General features: G+C 42.8%; 1 protein-coding gene and 1 long non-coding RNA gene across 3 annotated transcripts in view; one reads left to right on the forward strand and one right to left on the reverse strand.

Annotated features, from left to right (window-relative positions):
- The window catches only part of LOC144754427 (prostaglandin G/H synthase 1-like), a 512,735-nt gene extending 500,838 nt beyond the window's left edge, over window positions 1-11,897 (forward strand). Inside the window, exon 12 of the mRNA XM_078642195.1 lies at window positions 11,495-11,897. Coding sequence (XP_078498321.1) covers window positions 11,495-11,856 — 362 coding nt within the window. The 3' untranslated portion in view covers window positions 11,857-11,897. The remainder of the gene's footprint in view (window positions 1-11,494) is intronic.
- Window positions 1-12,318, reverse strand: part of LOC144754428 (uncharacterized) — a 246,776-nt gene extending 234,458 nt beyond the window's left edge. For both annotated transcript variants that reach the window (XR_013594722.1, XR_013594721.1), the window contains exon 1: window positions 12,188-12,318. This is a non-coding gene — a long non-coding RNA (uncharacterized LOC144754428). The remainder of the gene's footprint in view (window positions 1-12,187) is intronic.
- Window positions 12,319-21,331: the final 9,013 nt, after the last annotated feature.

Here is a 21,331-nt window from a genome sequence, read left to right on the forward strand (position 1 = left end):
AAGGCGCTGAGATGCCAAGATCCGGATGGCACCGAGGTGGTGTCTAGCAAGTTGTGGCACTGGTGTGGCCATCCTACAATGGTAAAAGTCGGCGTGGGGCGCCCTGTTGGCCTGTGAGATGGTGTCAGTAGCGGACTGATGTGCGAATGGGGCCAAAGGCAGTGCAACAATATTTTCTGACTGACACCACAAGGTGCTGAGATGCCAAGATCCGGATGGCACCGAGGTGATGTCTAAGTTGCGGACCGATGTGCGAATGGGGCCAAAGGCAGCGCAACAATATTTTCTGTATGGAAGATACCACTAGGCGTTGAGATGCCAAGATCCGGATGGCACCGAGGTGATGTCTAGCAAGTTGCTGTACTGGTGTGGTCATCCTACAATGCTGAAACTCGGCGTGGGGCGCCCTATTAGCCTGTGAGATGGCGTCACTAGCGGACCGATGTGTGAATGGGGCAAAGGTAGCGCAAGAATATTTTCTGAATAGAAGACACCACAAGGCGCTGAGATGCCAAGATCCGGATGGCACCGAGGTGGTGTCTAGTAAGGTGCACTGGTGTGGTCATCCTACAATGCTGAAACTCGGCGTGGGGCGCCCCATTAGTCTGTGAGATGGCGTCAGTAGCGGACCGATGTGCGAATAGGCCGAAGGCAGCACAACGCGCCAAGATCCGGATGTCACCGTGGTGGTTTCATAGTTGAGAGGCACTTCATCTGCAGTGGGGCGCCGAGATCCGGATGGCACCGAGGTGATGTCTAGCAAGTTGCTGTACTGGTGTGGTCATCCTACAATGCTGAAACTCGGCGTGGGGCGCCCCATTAGCCTGTGAGATGGCGTCAGTAGCGGACCGATGTGCGAATAGGCCGAAGGCAGCACAACGCGCCAAGATCCGGATGTCACCGTGGTGGTTTCATAGTTGAGAGGCACTTCATCTGCAGTGGGGCGCCGAGATCCGGATGGCACCGAGGTGATGTCTAGCAAGTTGCTGTACTGGTGTGGTCATCCTACAATGCTGAAAGTCGGCGTGGGGCGCCCCATTAGCCTGTGAGATGGCGTCAGTAGCGGACCGATGTGCGAATGGGGCCAAAGGCAGCGCAACAATATTTTCTGAAGAGAAGACACCAAAAGGCGCTGAGATTCCAAGATCCGGATGGCATCGAGGTGGTGTCTGGCAAGCTATGCAGTTGAGTTGTGTGCTCACTTGCGGCGAATAGGTCGAAGGCAGCATAACAATGTTTTCTGAATAGAAGACACCACAAGGCGTTGAGATTCGGTTACCACCGAGCTGATGTCTAGCAAGTTGCCGCACTGGTGTGGCCATCCTACAATACTGCTCCGAATAACGGCGTGGGGTGCCCGAAGGGGGGGGGGGGGAGGCGGCGTGAACGGGCCTTCCTAGGTGGAGGCTCGTCTGCTGTAGTGGGGCGCCCCTTTACCGTTTCAGTTGCCATTCAGCTGAGTTTCGGCTGCTCTTGATGCTACAGCGACAGGCGGCTGCAACAGGACTCTCAAAATGGCGGCCTGTTCTTTGGATTTGGGCCTGGTCCACTAAAATGGCCCTGGGACACCTTAGAACTCGGACGCTCGATTTTTTTTTCCTTTCCTGTACATGCAAAAAAAGGTAAATGCCCGGTACGTTACACGCTTCATCTGCCACGATGAACTCTCCAGAGGAACCGAAAAAAAATATAGTTATGGTAACTATACCATGCATCATCATATGGAGAGGTGGCACCAATTAATTATAGTGCTGCATAAAAGAGAGATTTGGAGGAGAACCCCTGACCTGCTAGTACATTCATCAAAGAAGTGGCACTGACAGCATCAGAGGCAAGGGAAACGGTCCCAAATATTTAGAAGAACTTTGGAAAGATTAAAATGACATGTTTAGATTGTGGCAAATTAATTTCATGTGGACAGATGAGTGTTACTCTAATAAATACAGCATATGAACATCATCATAGTCGATGGTTGGTAGAGACATTTTGACTATATCCTGGACCTGCCCGTCCTCGCCCAAAATGGCGCCGGAATAAATGGGACTCGTAACTCCTTGTTGTGTACTGGTTGCAGAACCTTGAAATCACGAGATACGTATGCAGTTTTGAAGCACATGGGGGGCGGGGACGAGAATTGATTGAATATTTCGACATCCCTATTGATATTAAGTTCTGATGTGTTATTGATTACTGTACTATTGAAAGTTCGAATTAACGTCACCCATGGTACTTGCCCGCAAATGTATATCTAGATAATTTTATTGTAACTGGCCCTGTCGTATTTTAATTATAAAATGTACGTCCACCGATTCCGTAACTGTTAGACACCTTAGTTCTTGCAACCTAATGGCCCGCCCGTTACGTTCCTCTACAGTGTAAATGTCTACTCATCATATACGATTACAGTTTGCTCCGTGGCAGGCCCACGTGGTTATAGGCTCGTATTTGTATAATGAAATTTTCACAATAAAGGTTTTTAAAAGAAAACATGGTAGTAGTATATACATTGGTAAAGTTTTTAATAATAGTCACTGTTTTAGAATCATTAAAAGGCAAGTGAAATAAAGCAGACCAATTACATGAAGGGTAAAAGGTATAATACGAAGGAACGCAGTAAAGATAAATGGTCAAGGGCTGTTGTGTTTTCTATTCCTGCAACATAAAGTGATCGATAAGAATCTCATATTCAGGCGTATCGGCGACTAAGACAGCAGGTCGACCCTCTTTTGCTCAACGGCTCCGTCATGGGACGAAGAAACGCTCTTTTTTTCGAAAAAAGAATATATTTTACTTGCAGGACAGTTGTAAATTTTCCGGGAAAGTACATTAGCCTGGAACATTATAACATATATTTAAGAAAAAATAATGTTCGGAAGTAATAAAAAGCGTAATTTTTAGGTCATATGACCAAGCCTTTCATCATTAGAATAAGAAAAGTAAAATGAACCAATGAAAAGTTTTATTAACAAGTCACATGACTTGTTATGCTTACGTTACGCGCTGCGCGCCCCGGATGACTTCCGGATGCGCTAACGCGGCGCGTCATATGACGCATTACGCGACAACGCAGGTCCAGAATATAGTCAAAATGTCTCCACCAACCAGCGGTCGGAACACAACCCCTTTCAGCAGGCTAAATAGTTCTGTTAAATGACAACAGAAGGGACAGGCAACAAGAACCATCAGTCAAAGAGGGGAGGGCTAGTTCTTCTCTACCGGGTTACATTGGGGCGCTACCGGAACTGATCGAATTGGTAGTCTACAGTGTTTCTGGATGTTTTAGACTGAAGCTGGGGTTAGCATGAGAGCAGTACCATTTCGTAGCTCCGTCGTGGCCATTCCGCAACCAATCATGGCAGCCGCTCTTTATCGTTATTTTGGGCGGGGTGGGTGGCGGAGCCGAGCTGTTTTGCAGCCATCATTGTGTGGAGTTCAGTTCATTTCACTAGTTTTGTATTTGTCATGAGGGGTTGTTCCTAATGTTTCTATTTTAGCGAGGTCAAAAAGAGATCCCGTTAGTGGCCTACTGATTTTGCTCGATTCCTTTTCTTTTTTTTTTTACACGATTTTTCGTTATCTGCAAAGACTAAACAGAGTATTGCGACTCTGTGTTTGTTTGTAAATAGAGAATGAACCAAAGAGAACCAATTCTAAAACAGTAAATACTTGGATAACAATCAATCAAATGGAGAGAGAAGCAGGCACGACGTATTACAACGGGGGCAAAGGCCTGCGTTAACTACCCTTCACTATGTGCAAAGAGAGAGTACTCCTAATAGAAATGAGGGGGGGGGCACCATTCAAAGCAGATCAGTGTGCATAAACACGAAAATGTTTTCACTTACCACGTACTTGACATTCGACAGCTTATGATATTTGCTATTAAAAAAACATTGAAATTCACTGAAAAAACCATAGGTTATAGATCATATATAGTTAGGAATTAGCATTTACAAAACCTTAAAAATTCACTGAAAAAACCATAGGTTATAGACCATTTATAGTTAGGAATTAGCATTTAAAAAACTTTATTTTACTCACACAAAACCATTGAAATTCCATTTATAGTTAGTTGCACTAACTATATATCGCGCACCCGCAATCCACTGCTGATGATGTCACATATTACATCATTCATGACATGGTCAGTGACATCACTGATGACATCTCAAATGACATCACTGATGACATCACTGATGACATCTGAAATGACATCACTGATAACATCTCAAATGACATCACTGATGACATCTCAAATGACATCACTGATGACATCTCATTTGACATCAATGACCACATCACTGATGATATCATTCATGTGACAATACAATGCATCTCCTCACACTTTAATATAACCTCTGTTACACCCAGTGTTAAATACAGAGTATAATTTTTGAAACCATTGACACACCAATACTAGTTACTACATACGCACTCAGTGATTCCTATGTTTACACACACATTCACTCATTTACCCATACAATCATTCATACATACAATCACTCATCTTTACAACACTATCATATGCACTCATACACCTATACAGACTCTCACACTCTGTCACTCATCCATGGAGTTACTCACACACCTAGTCAGTCCTGTAAATAATCAATCACACTTCCATTTTCTAATCTATACAGTTAAACATAGAGCACCTTACATTTTGAAACATATACTAACACATACTTACTCTCTTATACAATCATTGATACAAGTACACATTGATCTGCACAGAGTCACACACCTCCCAGCCAGCCACACACACACTCAGTCTCCCATACAAATACTTGGGCAATCAATCAATAACCCATATAGTTACTCATATAGCTACTGACCAACACATGCAGCAGTTTACAGAACAACAGACATAATGATGCACAAATTAAGACAGTTTAGTCACTAACCCATGCACTCAGTGAGACACATTTAATCACTCACTCATACAGTCAGTCACGCACCTACTAAATCCTTCATCCAGACACTTCTACATCTACTCATTCTTCAATATGTAAAACATATTTAAACTTTTCAGAAACACACAGTCACTGGATGATGTCATCAGTGATGTCATTTGAGATGTCATCAGTGATGTCACTGACCATGTCATGAATGATGTAATATGTGACATCATCAGCAGTGGATTGCGGGTGCGCGATATATAGTTAGTGCAACTAACTATATATGGAATTTCAATGGTTTTGTGTGAGTAAAATAAGGTTTTTTAAATGCTAATTCCTAACTATATATGGTCTATAACCTATGGTTTTTTCAGTGAATTTTCAAGGTTTTGTAAATGCTAATTCCTAACTATATATGATCTATAACCTATGGTTTTTTCAGTGAATATATATATATATATATGAAGAAAGCGCCTCCTCTCAATGAAAGAAGCAGGAGCCTCAACGGGGAATACAATGGCAGAGCCTTTAATCACAGATTGATGGCGGATGCATTTTCGGCCGGTGTGGCCTCTTCAGCGTATATATATATATATATACATATAAAACCTTTTTTTACATTATATTGAGTTTTTTTATTTACCACTGTAAGAAGTATAGATATAAACATACTGTTAACTCAAATGCAAAACATGTAATAAATTAGCAAATTAATTAAATTTTTAAAGAAACTAAAAATGCTTTTTTTATAATTTAAATAAAAATTATATATAAACAAATAGCAGTCCTGACACTGCAATTACAATGCGACCGCACATAGGGGCTCATTACAATGTTGGGCCGAATCACTTCTGCCCGACACCGCATCAGTCATGGGACCCACCTATACCCGCTCGGCAGTCCCGACCGCCCCATTAGGATGCAATCGAACACTGTTCAGTTGCATTCCTATATGTTACTGAGGGAGCATGCATTCCGGTCGTAATGCATGCTCCCATTTTCTTCCCTGCACCCCGTGGCAGGCACCTCAAGGTGCCTGCCACAAGGTGCAGGGATCAACAGGGGGGCACCCTCAACCACCAACCGGAGGCCGTACATCAAAGTGGGCCCTGCTGTTGGCTCCCAAACACGCTCTCTGGCATGGTTACCATGTCGGACAAACTGGCATCAAAACCGTGTTGGAAACCGGCATCGTAATCCCAAGCCGCCCTTGAGATTACTTGCTGCATTCTGACTGGCGGACGGGCTCTCTGAGCTCGTCAGAAGCCAGCCGGAATAACCGGTCATATTCCTTTCGAACCGCCTTTATCAAAATGAGGCGGTTGGAAAGGAATCCGACCAGCACACCATAATGCGGCTCGGAAGGTTCTGACCATCGATTGGAGCCTTCCGAGCCGCGTTGTAATCAGCCACATGATGCGGTTGTATACTCTCATTTCTCTATGGGAGCTTTTGCTACAGCCATAAACTGCCCGTAGCACAAGCTCTCATAGAGAAATGGGAGATTCTGTTAATCCCTAAACTGCGTGGCAGGCACCTCAAAGTGCCTTCCACACCATGCAGGGATTAACAGGGGGTCACTATAGGTGCCCCCTCTGTCCCCAAAAGGAGGCCACAGGGAGAAGGAGGCCTTGCTAGGGGCAAAGGCCGGTATTGAAAGCCTGTGGGAAACAAACATCGTAATCTCGAGGGGCTCCTTGAGTCCGTCAGAATCCAGCTGGTTTCACTTTCGACCGACTACATTGTAATTAGGCGGTCAGAAGTGAAACCGTAGATGTTGTTCGGATAAACTCCAACCACAGGTCAGAGGCTTTCCGACCGACATCGAAATAGGCCCCATAGTATTTCCAGTTTTTGCAACAGTAGGGAAAGCCTTAGACTCCAGAGGAGTAACATTTACTATTCCCACTCCACTCTGTACAACAATAGGGAAAGCATTGGACTTTGGAGAGGAAACATTTACTATTCCAAATCCGATCTGTGCAACAGTAGGTAAAGTGTTGGACTCCAGAGAAAACGTAAGTGCCTCTCATGGGACAAAAGGACAAGTACTGAATAAAGAGAAGTTTTGGATGAAATTGGAATAAAAACTTTGTGAAACTGGAATAATTTGTGGCATCTTTTTATGCATGAAGCAATACTGTGCGTCCGGTACTCGGGTGTTACTTTGCTCCATTTTCCAAGTGTTCAACAAGTACGTGTCTCTGGGCAGACCACGTTTCTGGGCTTGCACGTAAACAGATGAAAAACAGAATAAACTACTTGATGAAAAGGAAGAAATCGGTGTGCACTCTGTCACCCCCTTGTTTCATGGACTCCAGAGGGGTAACATTAATTATTTCCCCTCCAGTCTGCGCAACAGTAGGGAAAGCGTTAGATTCCAGAGGAGTAACATTTACTATTCCCACTCTGGTCTGTATAACAGTAGGGAAAGCGTTGGACTACAGATGGGTAACATTTACTATTCCCACTCCTATCTGTGCAACAGGAGGGAAAGTGCTGGACTCTAGATGAGTAACATTTACTATTCCCACTCTAGTCTGTGAAACAGTAGGGGAAGCATTAGGCTCTGGTGCAGTAAAATGTATTATTCCCACTCCAGTCTATGCAACAGTAGGGAAAGCATTAGAAATCGAAAATGCAAAATTTACTAATCCCACTCCAGCCTGTGCAAGAGTAGGCAAAGCGTTGGACTCTGGAGGAGTAACATTTCCTATTCCCACTCCCATCTATGCAACAGTGGGGAAAGCGCTGGACTTCGGAATGGTAACATTTACTATTCCCATTCCAATCTGTGCAACAGTTGGGAAAGTGTTGGACTTAGGAGGGGTAAAATGTGCTATTCTCATGGACTTAGGAGGGGTAAAATGTGCTATTCTCATTCCAGCCTATGCAATGGTGGGAACAGCAGTTCAAACACATACCATATATTATTGGGTCGATTCCGTTCCGGTAAAAAGCGCTCCGAATAGCCGTTCGGAGCGTTTTTCCCGTACGAATCGTACTCTGCAACGTCCCTTGTAGTACGACGAAGTACGATTCGTATCAGGAGCTGGACTCCGTACGAATCGTTCAGAGACAGTACGAATAAAATCCCCGTACGAATCTCCCTCGGAACCCGCTGTACGCGACATAAGTACGGTTCGCGGCTGCTTTTTCCGACCCGGCAAGTACGATTCGTGTTGGGTACGCACCGTACGACCTTTTTCTACGGGAGCTGAAAACTACCGTAAAAGCAGAGTTTGTGCAGAAACAGGTACGGAACGCCCCACGGGTACGGTGCGTACCCCCCATGATCGCAGGGGTACGGTGCATACCCCTGCGATCATGGGGGGTACGCACCGTACGGTGTGTATGTGAATGTGCGCTTTTCCGTACAAATCGCCCTTACCTGACGTGGACCGTATGAATCGCTTTCTGATACCCCGGTCCGGATCGTACTCGTCGGGTCGTACGGTGTGTGTACGAGTCGTACGGAGATGGCTCCGGATGCGAATCGTACAGACAGTAATTTTACCGGATCGGAATCGACCCCTATGTTTCCCTATTCATTTTTATAAAAATCTAAATCTTTTAATATAAACATTATTTTTTTAACCAAAGTAAAAATGATATATATTAGAAAACAAATAAACAATGAACATAATTATTAAATCATTTAATAATGAATTATCAATTTAAACAAATTGGACATTATTTGAGTAATTAACTTACCACACTTTGCCCTCCAAACCTGGCAGCCCACACTAGAAATAGAACTAAAATACATAAATGTAACACAATTAATATAATAAAAAGTTAATCATTAATTGATCAATTCATTATTAATGTATCAATTACAAAGTATTTATTAAGGTATTTATTAATTATAAATTAACTTCACACCCTCTATCCCAACAAACCAACCAAGCACATCTAACAACTTACAAAAATTGAATTACATAATGTAGATAATGAATAATCAAGTAAATAATTATAAATAATTCATTAATAGTTACTTATTTAACTTCCCACCCTTAATCCCTACCTAACAAATGACTTAAAAAAATATCATTATTATACATTTTACATAATCAATTAATTAATAATAAATGAATTATCCTTAGTTGCTCTCTACAGCCCTACTAACCTAGCAACCTGCTATGAAAACATAAATCACTATTATAATTAAATAATAAATTATAAATCTCAACATTAAAAACTACATGTAAATAATTATCAATTATACACACAATAATAACCCAAATAATTAATATCTATTCGTACACACATAAAGATAATTTAAAAACTATATTGTTTGCAAATATATTATTGAAAGCGATATTTACAACAATTTTCTTGAAAGCAAAATGACTTACCTAAAAAATCAATATTCTTGACAACGATATTTCTGCATCACAATATTGTTGTGTCTCAAAAAATATTCTCTGATATTTCTGCAACTGATATTTCCAAACTTGGCATTTTGTCCAGACACCATTTTATTCCTTGTAATACATGGTCACACCATCACTGGTCCTACAAACACTTAAATCTGTGTTGTCTTACTCTTTCAGGTGAAAGAGATAGTTTGGCAGCAGACATGAAAAATAAAAGTAGTGCGAAATTGAGCACACCAAAAATTATTTAATAATGTCCATGCAAAATAGATCTTAATATCAGTTAAATGCGAGCAAGATTTAAAAAATACTGCTGTGCCGAAAGTGTAGAAAAGGGCAGAGAGATTCTATATTTTCTGTATTCACTTATAGGGGTCCATTAGGATGGCAGGCGGACTTTGCCCGCCCGCCATCGCCGTGCAAGACTGGACCACCCGCCATAGGAGCGGCGGTCCCACCTTGGCCATTAGGATGCGCCCGCCACACTGGCGGGCGCATCCTGTATTTTTACCATTGCGGCGGGCGGTGCTGAAAGCGCCACCCGCCGCAATGGTAAAAATGCACGTTGTGCATTTCAAAGCACAACATGACAGCCACCGCGCGGTGCCTGCCATGTTGCACTTTGAAATGCAGGGGGGTACCTACGGTACCCCCCATGTGCACCCCCCAGAGTCCCAGGGGGCCCGCAACGGGCCCCCGCAGGGAGTCTCCGCATGAAAGGCATGTCTGCAAGCCCATCATAATATGGCTGGCGGTGTCTAATAGACACCGCCACCATATTAAAAAATTTCCGCCCCGGCCGCAAGGCGATCGGGGCGGAAAAGTGGCGGACGGTGTTTACGTCCGCCGCAGTCCCCCGCCATGGTAATATGGCGGGAAGGAAATGAGTGGCGGCCGGGCATGATTGTCGGGCGGATCGCCACCGCCACCATGGCGGTGGCGATCCGCCCGAAATCGTAATGGGCCCCATAGTGTTAAAAAAATCAACATTACAATAAATAGCTTTCTGTTGATCATTTTAGAAAAACTGATCAGAAGGCCAGAAATCCAGTTTTTGTTCTAATTGTTAAGACTTCAGCAGTATTTATGCCCTGTGAACGACCTGCCTTTCACCTTGATTGTCTCTTGCAGGAGCCATTATGATGTCACAACTCAACCATATTAACTTATTACAGCTAACCAGCTAGGTGATTTGGCTATTGCATGTGCCTAGAGAAGTCACTACGACTGAAATAAGGAAATTAGAGATTGGCTTCTGAACAGGGATTGCAGGCTCCCATGTATTATACCAATGTTAGCAAACAGTCATGATCTGGTACAACTGCTCCTACTCTCTCAATCTGTTTCTCCGCACTTTCTCCATCCCAGTGTAATATCCTTCCGCCTTTTATGATTGCATTTTGCTTATATGTCACTTGCGTTTCAGACTCAAACTCTAGGATTATATACACCTAGATTTGACGTTATAGCTTAAATTATTCCTTAAGTCCAACCTATCTTGCAAGGTAACTCTGTAAGCAAGCTAAAAAAGCGAAAAGTCAAGTGGTCCCTGTATGCAACTTGAAATACACCCACAAAATAGGAGTTTGATATTGAACGAGGAGATTAACCCAATACCAATGCAATTACTTAGGTGAAGGATAGAATCAGACCAAAGATACAAGACTCCGGTATTTTACATTACAATACATATGCCAATGCAGCGAATGGGAGAAATGACGAAAAATTGATTGTTTTTGAAAAATTAAATCTAGAAATGTGCACCTCCTACTCATACTGGTGTATGTCTGTCAAGGTGAAAATACTCTTGAACTGTAAAACGTGTGTGCACTCACACGCACAACATCACATAATTTAGATTTACAGGCAAATTAATGCCCTTGTAAGTTATTATTTATATGTGATATTTTACATGATGTGAATTGCATGCCTCACTAATATCTCTGGTGTATAAGTTATGCACAACCTGCGGCTGCTCCCAACTGTTTTTGTTGTTGTTTTTTTTTGTTATATTATATTCCTGATTTTACTGAATTAAATTACCACTCTGTTGCTTTACAGCTCCTGAATCTGACCTCATATCTTGCATATTGATTGCCAGTCTCCTCTAAACCTGTACCTTGGTTTCCAAATGTTGAATTTTTGTCCGCCAATATTAAAGGTTGGTACCACAAATACCTACAAAAGCTAATTACAAATTCTCTTTGTTTCATGCAGGTGAAAAAACGTTGTCAAAAGAACTAGAGAAGGTGTATGGACATATTGATGCGATGGAATTTTTTCCAGCGTTGATGATAGAAAATCCTAAGGAAAATGCCATTTTTGGAGAGAGTATAATAGAAATGGGAGCCCCATTTTCTCTCAAAGGACTCTTGGGAAACCCCATCTGCTCTCCGGCATACTGGAAGCCCAGCACCTTTGGGGGAAAGACTGGTTTCGATATAGTAAACACTGCATCCTTACAAAGACTTGTGTGCCTGAATGTGAAAAACTGCCCTCCAAATGTGGCTTTTCATACACCAGACTTTGAAGATGAAGAAAAGGGGTATACGGGGGCAAAGAGTTCCACAGAGCTCTAGCACCTGTCTACAAATATATAATAAAGTTATTACCTTGTGTTCTCGGGGTTTGTTCTTTTCAATTGGGTGGCTATTTTGTTGACTTTGCACCTTGTTGCGTGCCTTGCCAGGGGCTTTAGAAAATAAATCCTGTAGCTGTCTATGAAAGTTACTAGTTTGAAAAGAGAAATATAAGCCTGTAAATTTAGAGGGTATTTACAGTCTGTTATTTGTGTTCGTCGAACCATATTTGAAAGCATACCCCTTACTATACTGCCCAGCCTGGAACCACTTCAGTTTCTGTACGGTGATTACAACCAACTTGTTGACACACTTACGATATGATAATTACCAGAGGTGGTCACTGCGGATGTCATCATGATTGGACGGCTTTTGAAACGATTGATGGGACGGAGATGGCATAAATATGTCATCCTGTTTATTAACGGAAAAGCGAGCGATCCTGCTGAACTAAGCAACGCCATCTGCCACTGTCTCCGACAAGCAGCCAACGGTATTATCATGGAACACTGAGACGTCACGACTGACAGCAATTGCACGAGGCCCAGGCTCGCGCAGCACGCGCCAGTAAGTTTGACAACCACATGTTTTAACAATGTAGCATTTCTGGCTCCTCAAATAACATAGGTAAATACGACAGTACGATACTGTAATTTTGTTTAAGAACAAAAGAAAACAAGAGACAGTAAGCAAATACCAGCCAAAAGTGAAGTGGTGTGGCCAGGGGCTACACATAAAATAATGGAAAAAGGTCCTTGGTACCGAGTTATCTTGGTCTGAGGGTTCTCCTAACTTGATTTCCATTGATTATCAACCTGCACTTGGTTTGTATTGATATCAACAACAGTAGGCAAATTACTAACCCTGCCATCATGTGCATTAGATTTCAGCCATTTCTCCCTTAACAAACCATTAGTGTGACCCTCATCACATACGCACTATTTGGTTTTGTCAGTTATTGTTTCTCTTTTCTGGTATATTACCGAAATAGAGTGTTCGAAGCAAAATGCTTGCACTGACCTTTTGGTACATCATTGAGCCCTACTTGTGTGACCCATTCACTAATTGCAAAACTCACATTTTTGGTGTGGTTTGGCAAGTTATATCCCGCCAGTGACCTTTCAAAAGTCGACTTTTGACAAATCATACAATGCCCGATGAAATAAAAAAACAGTTTAGACACAGAGTCCTTACCTTTGAGTAGCAGGAAAGGACTAACAATAGTGGTGTGAGGTGTGGTATGATAACTCCACAACCTTTCCCTTAAGGCTTTGTCCACCTGCAAACAGAGACCAAGGCAAGTTGAATAGTATCTTTAAATCTATTAACTCATTCCACTACACTGTTCGTTTGTGGTGATTAGAGGGCCACCCCAATGTTTTAAATACCTGTGATGCACAAATATTCTTTCTTTTCACACGACATGAATTGAACACTCTTGTCTGAGACAATATAGTTGGGCTAACCCCTGGTGCCAACACATCCTTTGAGAATGTGATTATAACACATCTCTAGGTTCATTGATACGTTCACAGCTAACCCATTTAGAATGGTGGTCTACCAGTACACAATGATATATTGGAACCAACCCATTAACTGGCCCCATACAATCAGTGGCTTCTTTCGCCCATACCTTATCAGGGAAGTGCACAGCAAAATGTAGGGTGTGGCATGCTTAGTTAAAATTTTGTCTGAACAACAACAGAATTCACAAGGTCCTACCTGCAGGTCCACTGCATTTTCCAAACCAGGCAACCAATTATGCATTTTTTGTCTCTATATCAGTCACTCCCTGATGTCCCTCTTGGGCAAATTTGAACAACCAGTTAAGCACGTTAACTTTTACAACTAATTGTCCACTCTGAGTAATAAAATCTGTCTCCACCCAAAACGTGACTTGAGCATTGGAAAAACTTTGTAATTGCCCTTGACGACATCTTTGCTTGGGACAATTGTGCACAACGCATCTCTTGACTTCCTTCAAAACCGGGTCGTTATTTAAATCCTCCTACAACTCTTCCTGACTGATAGCATGACCATTGTCATCAATGAGATCAAGGAAACCTATAATGCACTCCACCTCATCCTCCGCATATCATTATCTTCTATCAGTGGCAATCTAGACACAAATTCTGCCCTTAATTTTCTTTCCCAGCTTCACATTGGACTTCCGAGTTCAATTGATGCATTCTAGACAATAGCCTGATTAACCTCGGCAAAGCCTTCCACACATCATTTACCCCTATCATAAACAATAGGGGGTTGTGATCAGTACACAACTTATATGTTTGGGTAGGAAATGTGAGTACAAATGTTCAGCAGCCCAAACACATGCACATGTCTCAAGTTCAATGATACTGGAGTTTGCTTCCTATGTGTGTAAACACCTTGAAGCAAAATTATTGCATTTACCACAAACTTGGTCCTAGACTGCGCTTAAACCTCATGAACTTGCATTCACAGTGATCATTCATAACTCCACTTCTACATAGGCAGACAAAGTAGGTGCTTGACAATCATGTGTGCTGTGATTTCAAAAGTTTTCTGTTGATCAACACCCTACACAAATGTGTACATCTTTCTGAGTACTTGTTTGAGAGGCTTGGTAATGAAGACAAACCCTAAATTGATCAACATCAGTAGGTTGTGGCGCTTCAAAGGTGATCAGCTTTGGGTTTAGTACCATCAGCGGTTACCAGCTGGCCAAGATATTCAACACACTCAGTGAGGAATCTATATTTGGCCTTCCTGACAGTAAACCCATGCTACTTTAAAATGTTAAGAACTTTGGGCCCGATTATGATGACGGTCGGAAGAGCGTCCGACCGCCATCCTGTCGGAAAAGGGACCAGCCGACAGGGAGTCGGTGATCCTGCCAGGTGAATTACGATCCGACTGCCATGGAGGCGGCCGGAAACATGCATCTCAGCATTGAGGCTTGTGCTGCGGCCCGCAAAAAGTGTTTGTGAACATCCCTGCACCAAACGGTGCCTGCCACACGGTGCAGGGATGTTTACGGGGGGCAACATAGGTGCCCTCCCAGACCCTATACCTGAGGTCCGGGGGGATAACCGCCATGAAATGGCCGGGAGAATGGGACATAGTAATCCCTATGGGGGTGTCTGATCAGGCACCGCCACTGTTCCAGGGATTGCAGTCCCTCCGACGGTGCAACGCGTTGAATGCGTGGCGGTCGGTCTCTCCGCCATCAATACATCCACCCGCCATAATAATGCGGCGGGCAGTCCGGCAGGGTCTGATGAGGGTGTGACTCCCAACGACAGCCTGACAGTGGCAGTCCCACGGCTATCTTAACAGAGCCCTTTGTTCAGAGTTTCGTTTTATTCTTCTACAATTCTTTCATGAATTAAAATGTCAGCCTGGAAAACGTGAACTCCAGGTACATTTCTAAATAAGTATCACATTAGTTTCTGGTACACTGATGCTGCTGCAAGGCCAAATAGCATACACAGAAAGGGGTAGGCCCCAAAGGGCATGATGAAAGTGATTAGTAATTTTCAGAGCTGCTAAACTGATGGTATGCAACTCTCAGGTCAATGGAGGTAGAAAAATATGCTCCACCCAACTGTGGAAAAATGTCTAGAATTTTAGGTAGTGGGTAACAAGCAACCTAAATATTTTTGTTTAAGGACCTGAGATCTGTACCAGAAGCATATTTCCCCAATTTTGTTTTTTGGACCAGGACAAAAGCGACCGATTTCGCGGAATCCACAAGTCACTTCATAATTTACCATAGCATCCAAGTGCTTTTTTTAGATCTTTCCTGATACTTAATGGAATGTTCTATTCCTTATGACAAATTGATATAGCATTGTTCTAAAACAATTTTAGGCAAGTAATCCTTTACACATCCTATTTTATCATCAGAAACGGCTGTGTGATCAGCAACCACTTCTTCAAGATTTTTGTTCCATATAAACTAAAGAAAATGAACAACTTGTACCAGAGCGCAAACCATGCTGAAATTGCCCTGATCCCTCTAACCTAAGACATTGTAACCTCTTTTTGTGACATACACGTAGGTGTGCATCTCTGTCTTTTTATCTAGCATTCTCTCTAAGGTAGCCTAGCATATCTATTTTTGTACCACCAAAGGCAACATGATTTACGTCAGTAGGTAGTAAAAATACATCAGGCCATTTTTAATGAAATAATGTCTCATGAATTATAGTTAGGCTATTCTGTTTTAGCTTTAAACCTATAATAACTGATAAAACCTTACCGGAAGGAAAATAGCCCTCACCAGTGTGAACATATAAACTCTGACAAAACACTTATTCAACCATAAAACTAAATACCATTCAAAGAAAGGAAAAGGTGAGTGAAAGATGCATTTTTATTTCTTTCTAAAGTGACCAATATAATGTAACTTTGTTATACAAGGTAGCAGCAAGTAAAACTGGGCTAACATTATTCTGCTTGAGTTTTGTTGTTCAGGGATTAAATATTGTTTCTTCTTCCTTTTGCTTTTTCCAGTTTTGTCTTTGGTCTAAAGATGCAGGGTTTAGAAGCATGTTTTAGGTCTTATTTAATTATTTTATAAACCGTAGAGAATTAGGAAATAACAAAATCATATTTGATATTTTGTCTACATTTGATTCTTTCAGCGATCGGTAAAATGGCTGGTTTCCTAAGAATTTTTCCAAGACGTACCATCACATTTACCCAAAGACAGAGAATGAGTGAAACCCTTAAATACATCAGCCCCCTTTTTTAGCGAGTCAGTATTGATAGTAGATGAATTGCGAAACACTTCAAGCTTTAACCCTTTGGGTGCTCATGACGGAATGGTTCCGTCATGAGCACCAGTGCTACTGTGCTTATGACGGAACCATTCCGTCATGAGCACATGCTCAGAAAACCCCTCTGCTGTAGGCAGCAGAGGCATGTCCCATTTTGTTTTTTTTGCCTGGGGCGGGTCTTCCCCAACCTTCCCAGGCCTGTTTAATGATTTTCTTGTAATGACGATCACACGCATGGCGCGCGATTGCAACGAAACTGAAACTTAGTTTCCGTTTCGGTGCTTGTGGGGCTATCTCAGTCACCCGAGCACAGGAACAGATGGGAGCGGTATCGTTGGAAAGGGGAGAATCTACCCTTTCCAATGGTAGCCTTTTCTAATGGTTTCCTGCTTAGGGATTGCCCCAGGAGGGAGATCCCCAAATAGGGATGTACCCACTAGCCACCAGGGAGGGGGAGCGACCCCTTGGGCAAGGTCCTTTGCTCCCCCCATTTAATAATTTTCCCAGACAGCCTTTATGCCCCCCTGGGGGGCATATGGGGCAGTAGTCCCCAATTTGCCCCCGAGGGGCAGAGAGCACCCTAGATGCCAAGGATATTTTTTATACGCCAGGCGTGGGGGATGCCCAGAATGGGCATGCAAATACCCCTACCCCAAAAGAAAATGCTAGTCTTTCTGCCCCTCGTGGGAGGCAGATGGGGCAATAGCCCCCAATAGCTCCCCCCGGGGAGGCAGAAAGCACCCTAGACGCCAGGGATTTTTTTATATGCCAACATTGGGAGCTACAGAATGGGCATGCCAAAGCCCCCACCCTACCCCCAAAGAAGAAATAAGACCTCCCCCCCCCCCCAGGAGGCAGATGGGGGCAATAGCCCCTGATCTGCCCACGGAAAGCCCACTAGGCAGGGATTTTAAAAAAAATAGATATACACAGGGATAGGGGCATGCAAATACTCCCACCCCAAAAAAAATTTGACAGTCTTTCTGCCCCTCCTGGGAGGCAGATGGAGCAATAGCCCCTTATCTGCCCCCCACCCCCCCGGGACAGGAAGCCCACTAGGCACCAGGGATTTTTATTTTTCCAAAGTTCGGGCGGGCTGCCCAGACTGGGCAGGCCAATGACCCCACCCCCAAAACAAATGCCACAGTCTTTCTGCCCCCCTCAGGAGGCAGATGGGGACAGTAGCCCTTGATCTCCCCCACCCGGGGGGTGGGGGGGAAGCCCACTAGGCAACAGGGATTTTGTTTTTTAATACGTTGATGGGCATCCCAATGTCCCCATCCACCCAAACAAAATAGCCACAGTCTTTCTGCCCCCCTTAGGGGCATATTGGGGCAATAGCCCCCGATTTAACCCTTCCCCAGGGTGGCAGAAAGCCCACTAGGCACAGACTTTTTTGCAGAATGTGCCTACCTCTGGCATTTGGGTCCTAGCACAGCTGGCACCCAATGAAACCTAGCAAACCTATATATTTGTTAAAGCTAGACACCCAGGGAAATCCAAGATATGGTGACTTGTGTGGCTCTCAATCAGTTCTGTTTCCCAGAAACCCTTGCAAATCTCAAACTTTGGGGGAAAAAACACATTTTCCTCACATTTATGTGATAGAACGTTGTGGAATCTGTGTAGATCCACAAACTTCTACCCACCCCGCATTCCCCAAAGTCTTCCGATAAAAATTATACCTCACTTGTGTGGGTAGGCGTAGTGCAGGAAACGTCCGAAACCGCAACGTGGACACACCACATTTTTACAGTGAAAACGGACCCTTTGTTTGCAAAGTGCCTAGCTGTAGATTTTGAACCCTAGCTCTGCGGGCACCAAGGGAACCTAGCAAACCTATACATTTTTTAAAACTAGACACCCAGGGGAATGCAGGATGGGGTAACTTTTCTGGCTCTTACCAGGTTCTGTTACCCAGAATCCCTTGCAAACCTCAAACTTTGTAAAAAAAAAACAAATTTTCCCCACATTTCTGTGTTGGAAAGTTCTTGGGAAATCTACCAAACCCACACATTTCTGAAAACTAGACACCCGGGGGAGTCCAGAAAGGTATGGCTTGCTTGGGTCCCCCCAACGTTTTCCTATCGCGGGCACTAGGCCTACCCACACAAGTGAGGTACCATTTTTATCGGTAGACTTAGGGTAAACACAGAATTGTAGAGCAACTGTTATTACCTATTGACTTTAGATCCATTTCTGTCTTCCAAATGAAAAACAATGTGTAAAAAAGAAGTCACTTTGAAAAATGTTGTATAATTCTCATGCTAGTATGGGTACTCCCAATTTTGAAAATGTACAAATATCTACTGTTTCTAATCTAATATTTTGCTCCAATTTCAGAAATACATAGGTGTCTTTCATACCGATTTTTCCATGTATATATTTTCCCAAATTAATTGCAATATACCCGGTACATAATAAAAAACCATTGCAAGATGCTGCTCAGTTATTGACTCTGGGTTCATCGGGCTCTTGGTGAACTTACAAGTCCTATATATCCCCACAACTAGAAAGGTCCAGTGGATGTAATGGTATATTGCTTTCAAACAGCTGTCATAATTAGAAGAAATTACAGGTGAAAACGTTGGCACAAATGGCTGTTTTTTTCAACTAATTTTCAATTTTTCCTATATTCAACTGTTAGTTTCTATAAAGAATCCTTGAAGGATCTACACAACTGACCCCTTTCTGAATTCAGAATGTTGTCTACTTTTCTAAAATGTATAGCTTTCTTGGATCCAATATGCTTTGATACCCATTTCTACCATTAAGTGGAAGAAGGTTGAAAGCTCAAAAAATAGCAAAAATAGGCTATGTACCAGTAAAAGGCCAAAACTGTGTAAAAAGTGTTGGTTTTCTGACAAAGGTCTGTCAGTCACTAAAAGCTGGGACAATGGTGATTACAGCCTCACAATTCCTTTGATGATACCATTTGCAGGGAAAAACAGACACTTTCATTTGCAGCACTTTTAACCAAAAAATAAAACATTTAGCTGTATTTTGGCTAATTTCTGGGTCCCCTGCAGGGGACTCCATAAACCCTGTGTATCTTTAGAATCCCCATGATGTTGGAAGCAAAGGACATAAAGTTGGCCTGGATACCTTATGTGTTCAAAAAGTTACAGGGGCCTAAGCGCGAACTACCCCAAATAGCCAAAATAAGGCTTAGCACAGGGGGAGGGGGGAGGGGGGAAGGCCTAGCAGCGAAGGGGTTAAACATGCAATGCAAGGTGTAGTGACAGGTATATGTGAAAAGAGTGCTGTCAACAAGCATCTGGGATAGTAGTGAAAACATGACACCAGACGTTTGATAAACATGGAACGCAGTGTCACTTGGAATGCTGCTGCAAAAAGTTCTTGCCAAGGTCAACAAAGATTGGAGTGAAATTGTTTGTATTTGCAGTAATTCAGCTACGCATATGAAAAAGTTGTGTGATGACCTGTCAAAATCGATACCTGAGCTGAAGTGCTCCCCGTAAGAGACCCTTGCCACTTGGTATGCTGAAAGCATCTTTACAGCCTTCAAAGTTAATGAAGAATTCTACTGACTTTGTAGTCCGTTCTGGTACACTTTTTCGTTATGCGCTGAAATTAAAACACAAATATTTCTCATTGTGTGCTTTGTGTAGCATCAAAGAAATAGTCATGACAACTGTGTCATTTACATAAACAAAACAAGAGTATTCCAAGGAAGGATTGGAGACCATCAATATGGAGCAAGAAACGACTTCACTTAAGGCGTTTTTTGTTGAAAGAAAGCCCTCACTCACCACCTAGTGATGACATGCTTCATCATCGGGCCCCACAGAGGGGATCTAGCATCCCCTCTGTGTGCTGCGACGCCAGAACTACTGCGGAGCGGGTAGTGGGTAAGGACAGTGATGTGCAAAGAATATTAAGTGAGTGATGTGAGGTTTAAAATCAGTCTGTAGTGTATCACAACAATTTTATTAGGATCACTAAGGACTTTATCAATAAAATGATGTGTCGGAAATGCGTCCACAATTATTCAAGTGGTAGTTTCCTTAAGTCAGTCGACATGTTTCAGCCACGAAACGGTGTGAATTTACCTGGCATTCTTCAGGACTTGGTGTCGTTTAGCCAGTGGTTCTCAATCTCCTAGAGGCTATGAATGCTATATTATCCATATGGCGATGGTCTACAGAATGTTTGCTTCGGGATGATGCCAAAGGCAAAACACTTGAAGATCTTCAGTCTCATATTGATAGTGATGTGAAAAAAGTACACAGTGTATTCTTAGATTTTTACAGGAAAACATGACTGCTGTAGTGGACATAATACAAAAAACTATAGTCTGAAAACACCCTTGTCTACCAAGTGTTCAGCATAATTGGTGTAGATGTGAAACATCTCCTTGAGAATAGACTGCGACACTTTTAGTGACTTTGGCACTGCAACATGTTCCATGTTAGAATTCTTGCCACTTGGTAAGCAACGAAATGCTGAGTAGCAATTCAGGAAATTTTATTTTACAGTGCATGAGAAATGGCTTGCAATGATGCATAGAAATGTCCCTTCACCTTTCATGGCATTTGAAGTCAAGTAAGTCTCACTGAGGTACTCTGCACAAGTTCTAGATCCTGTCCATAAACGGGAATGTTTTCCAGACTTTGAAAAGTACTGATTAATTTTTGACAACTTCAATAACTGAGGTCATATGCATCCAGTTCAACGCATATGTTGCAGAA

The sequence above is a fragment of the Lissotriton helveticus genome, chromosome 5_1, assembly GCF_964261635.1.
Source record: "Lissotriton helveticus chromosome 5_1, aLisHel1.1, whole genome shotgun sequence".
NCBI classification, from domain to species: Eukaryota; Metazoa; Chordata; class Amphibia; order Caudata; family Salamandridae; genus Lissotriton; species Lissotriton helveticus.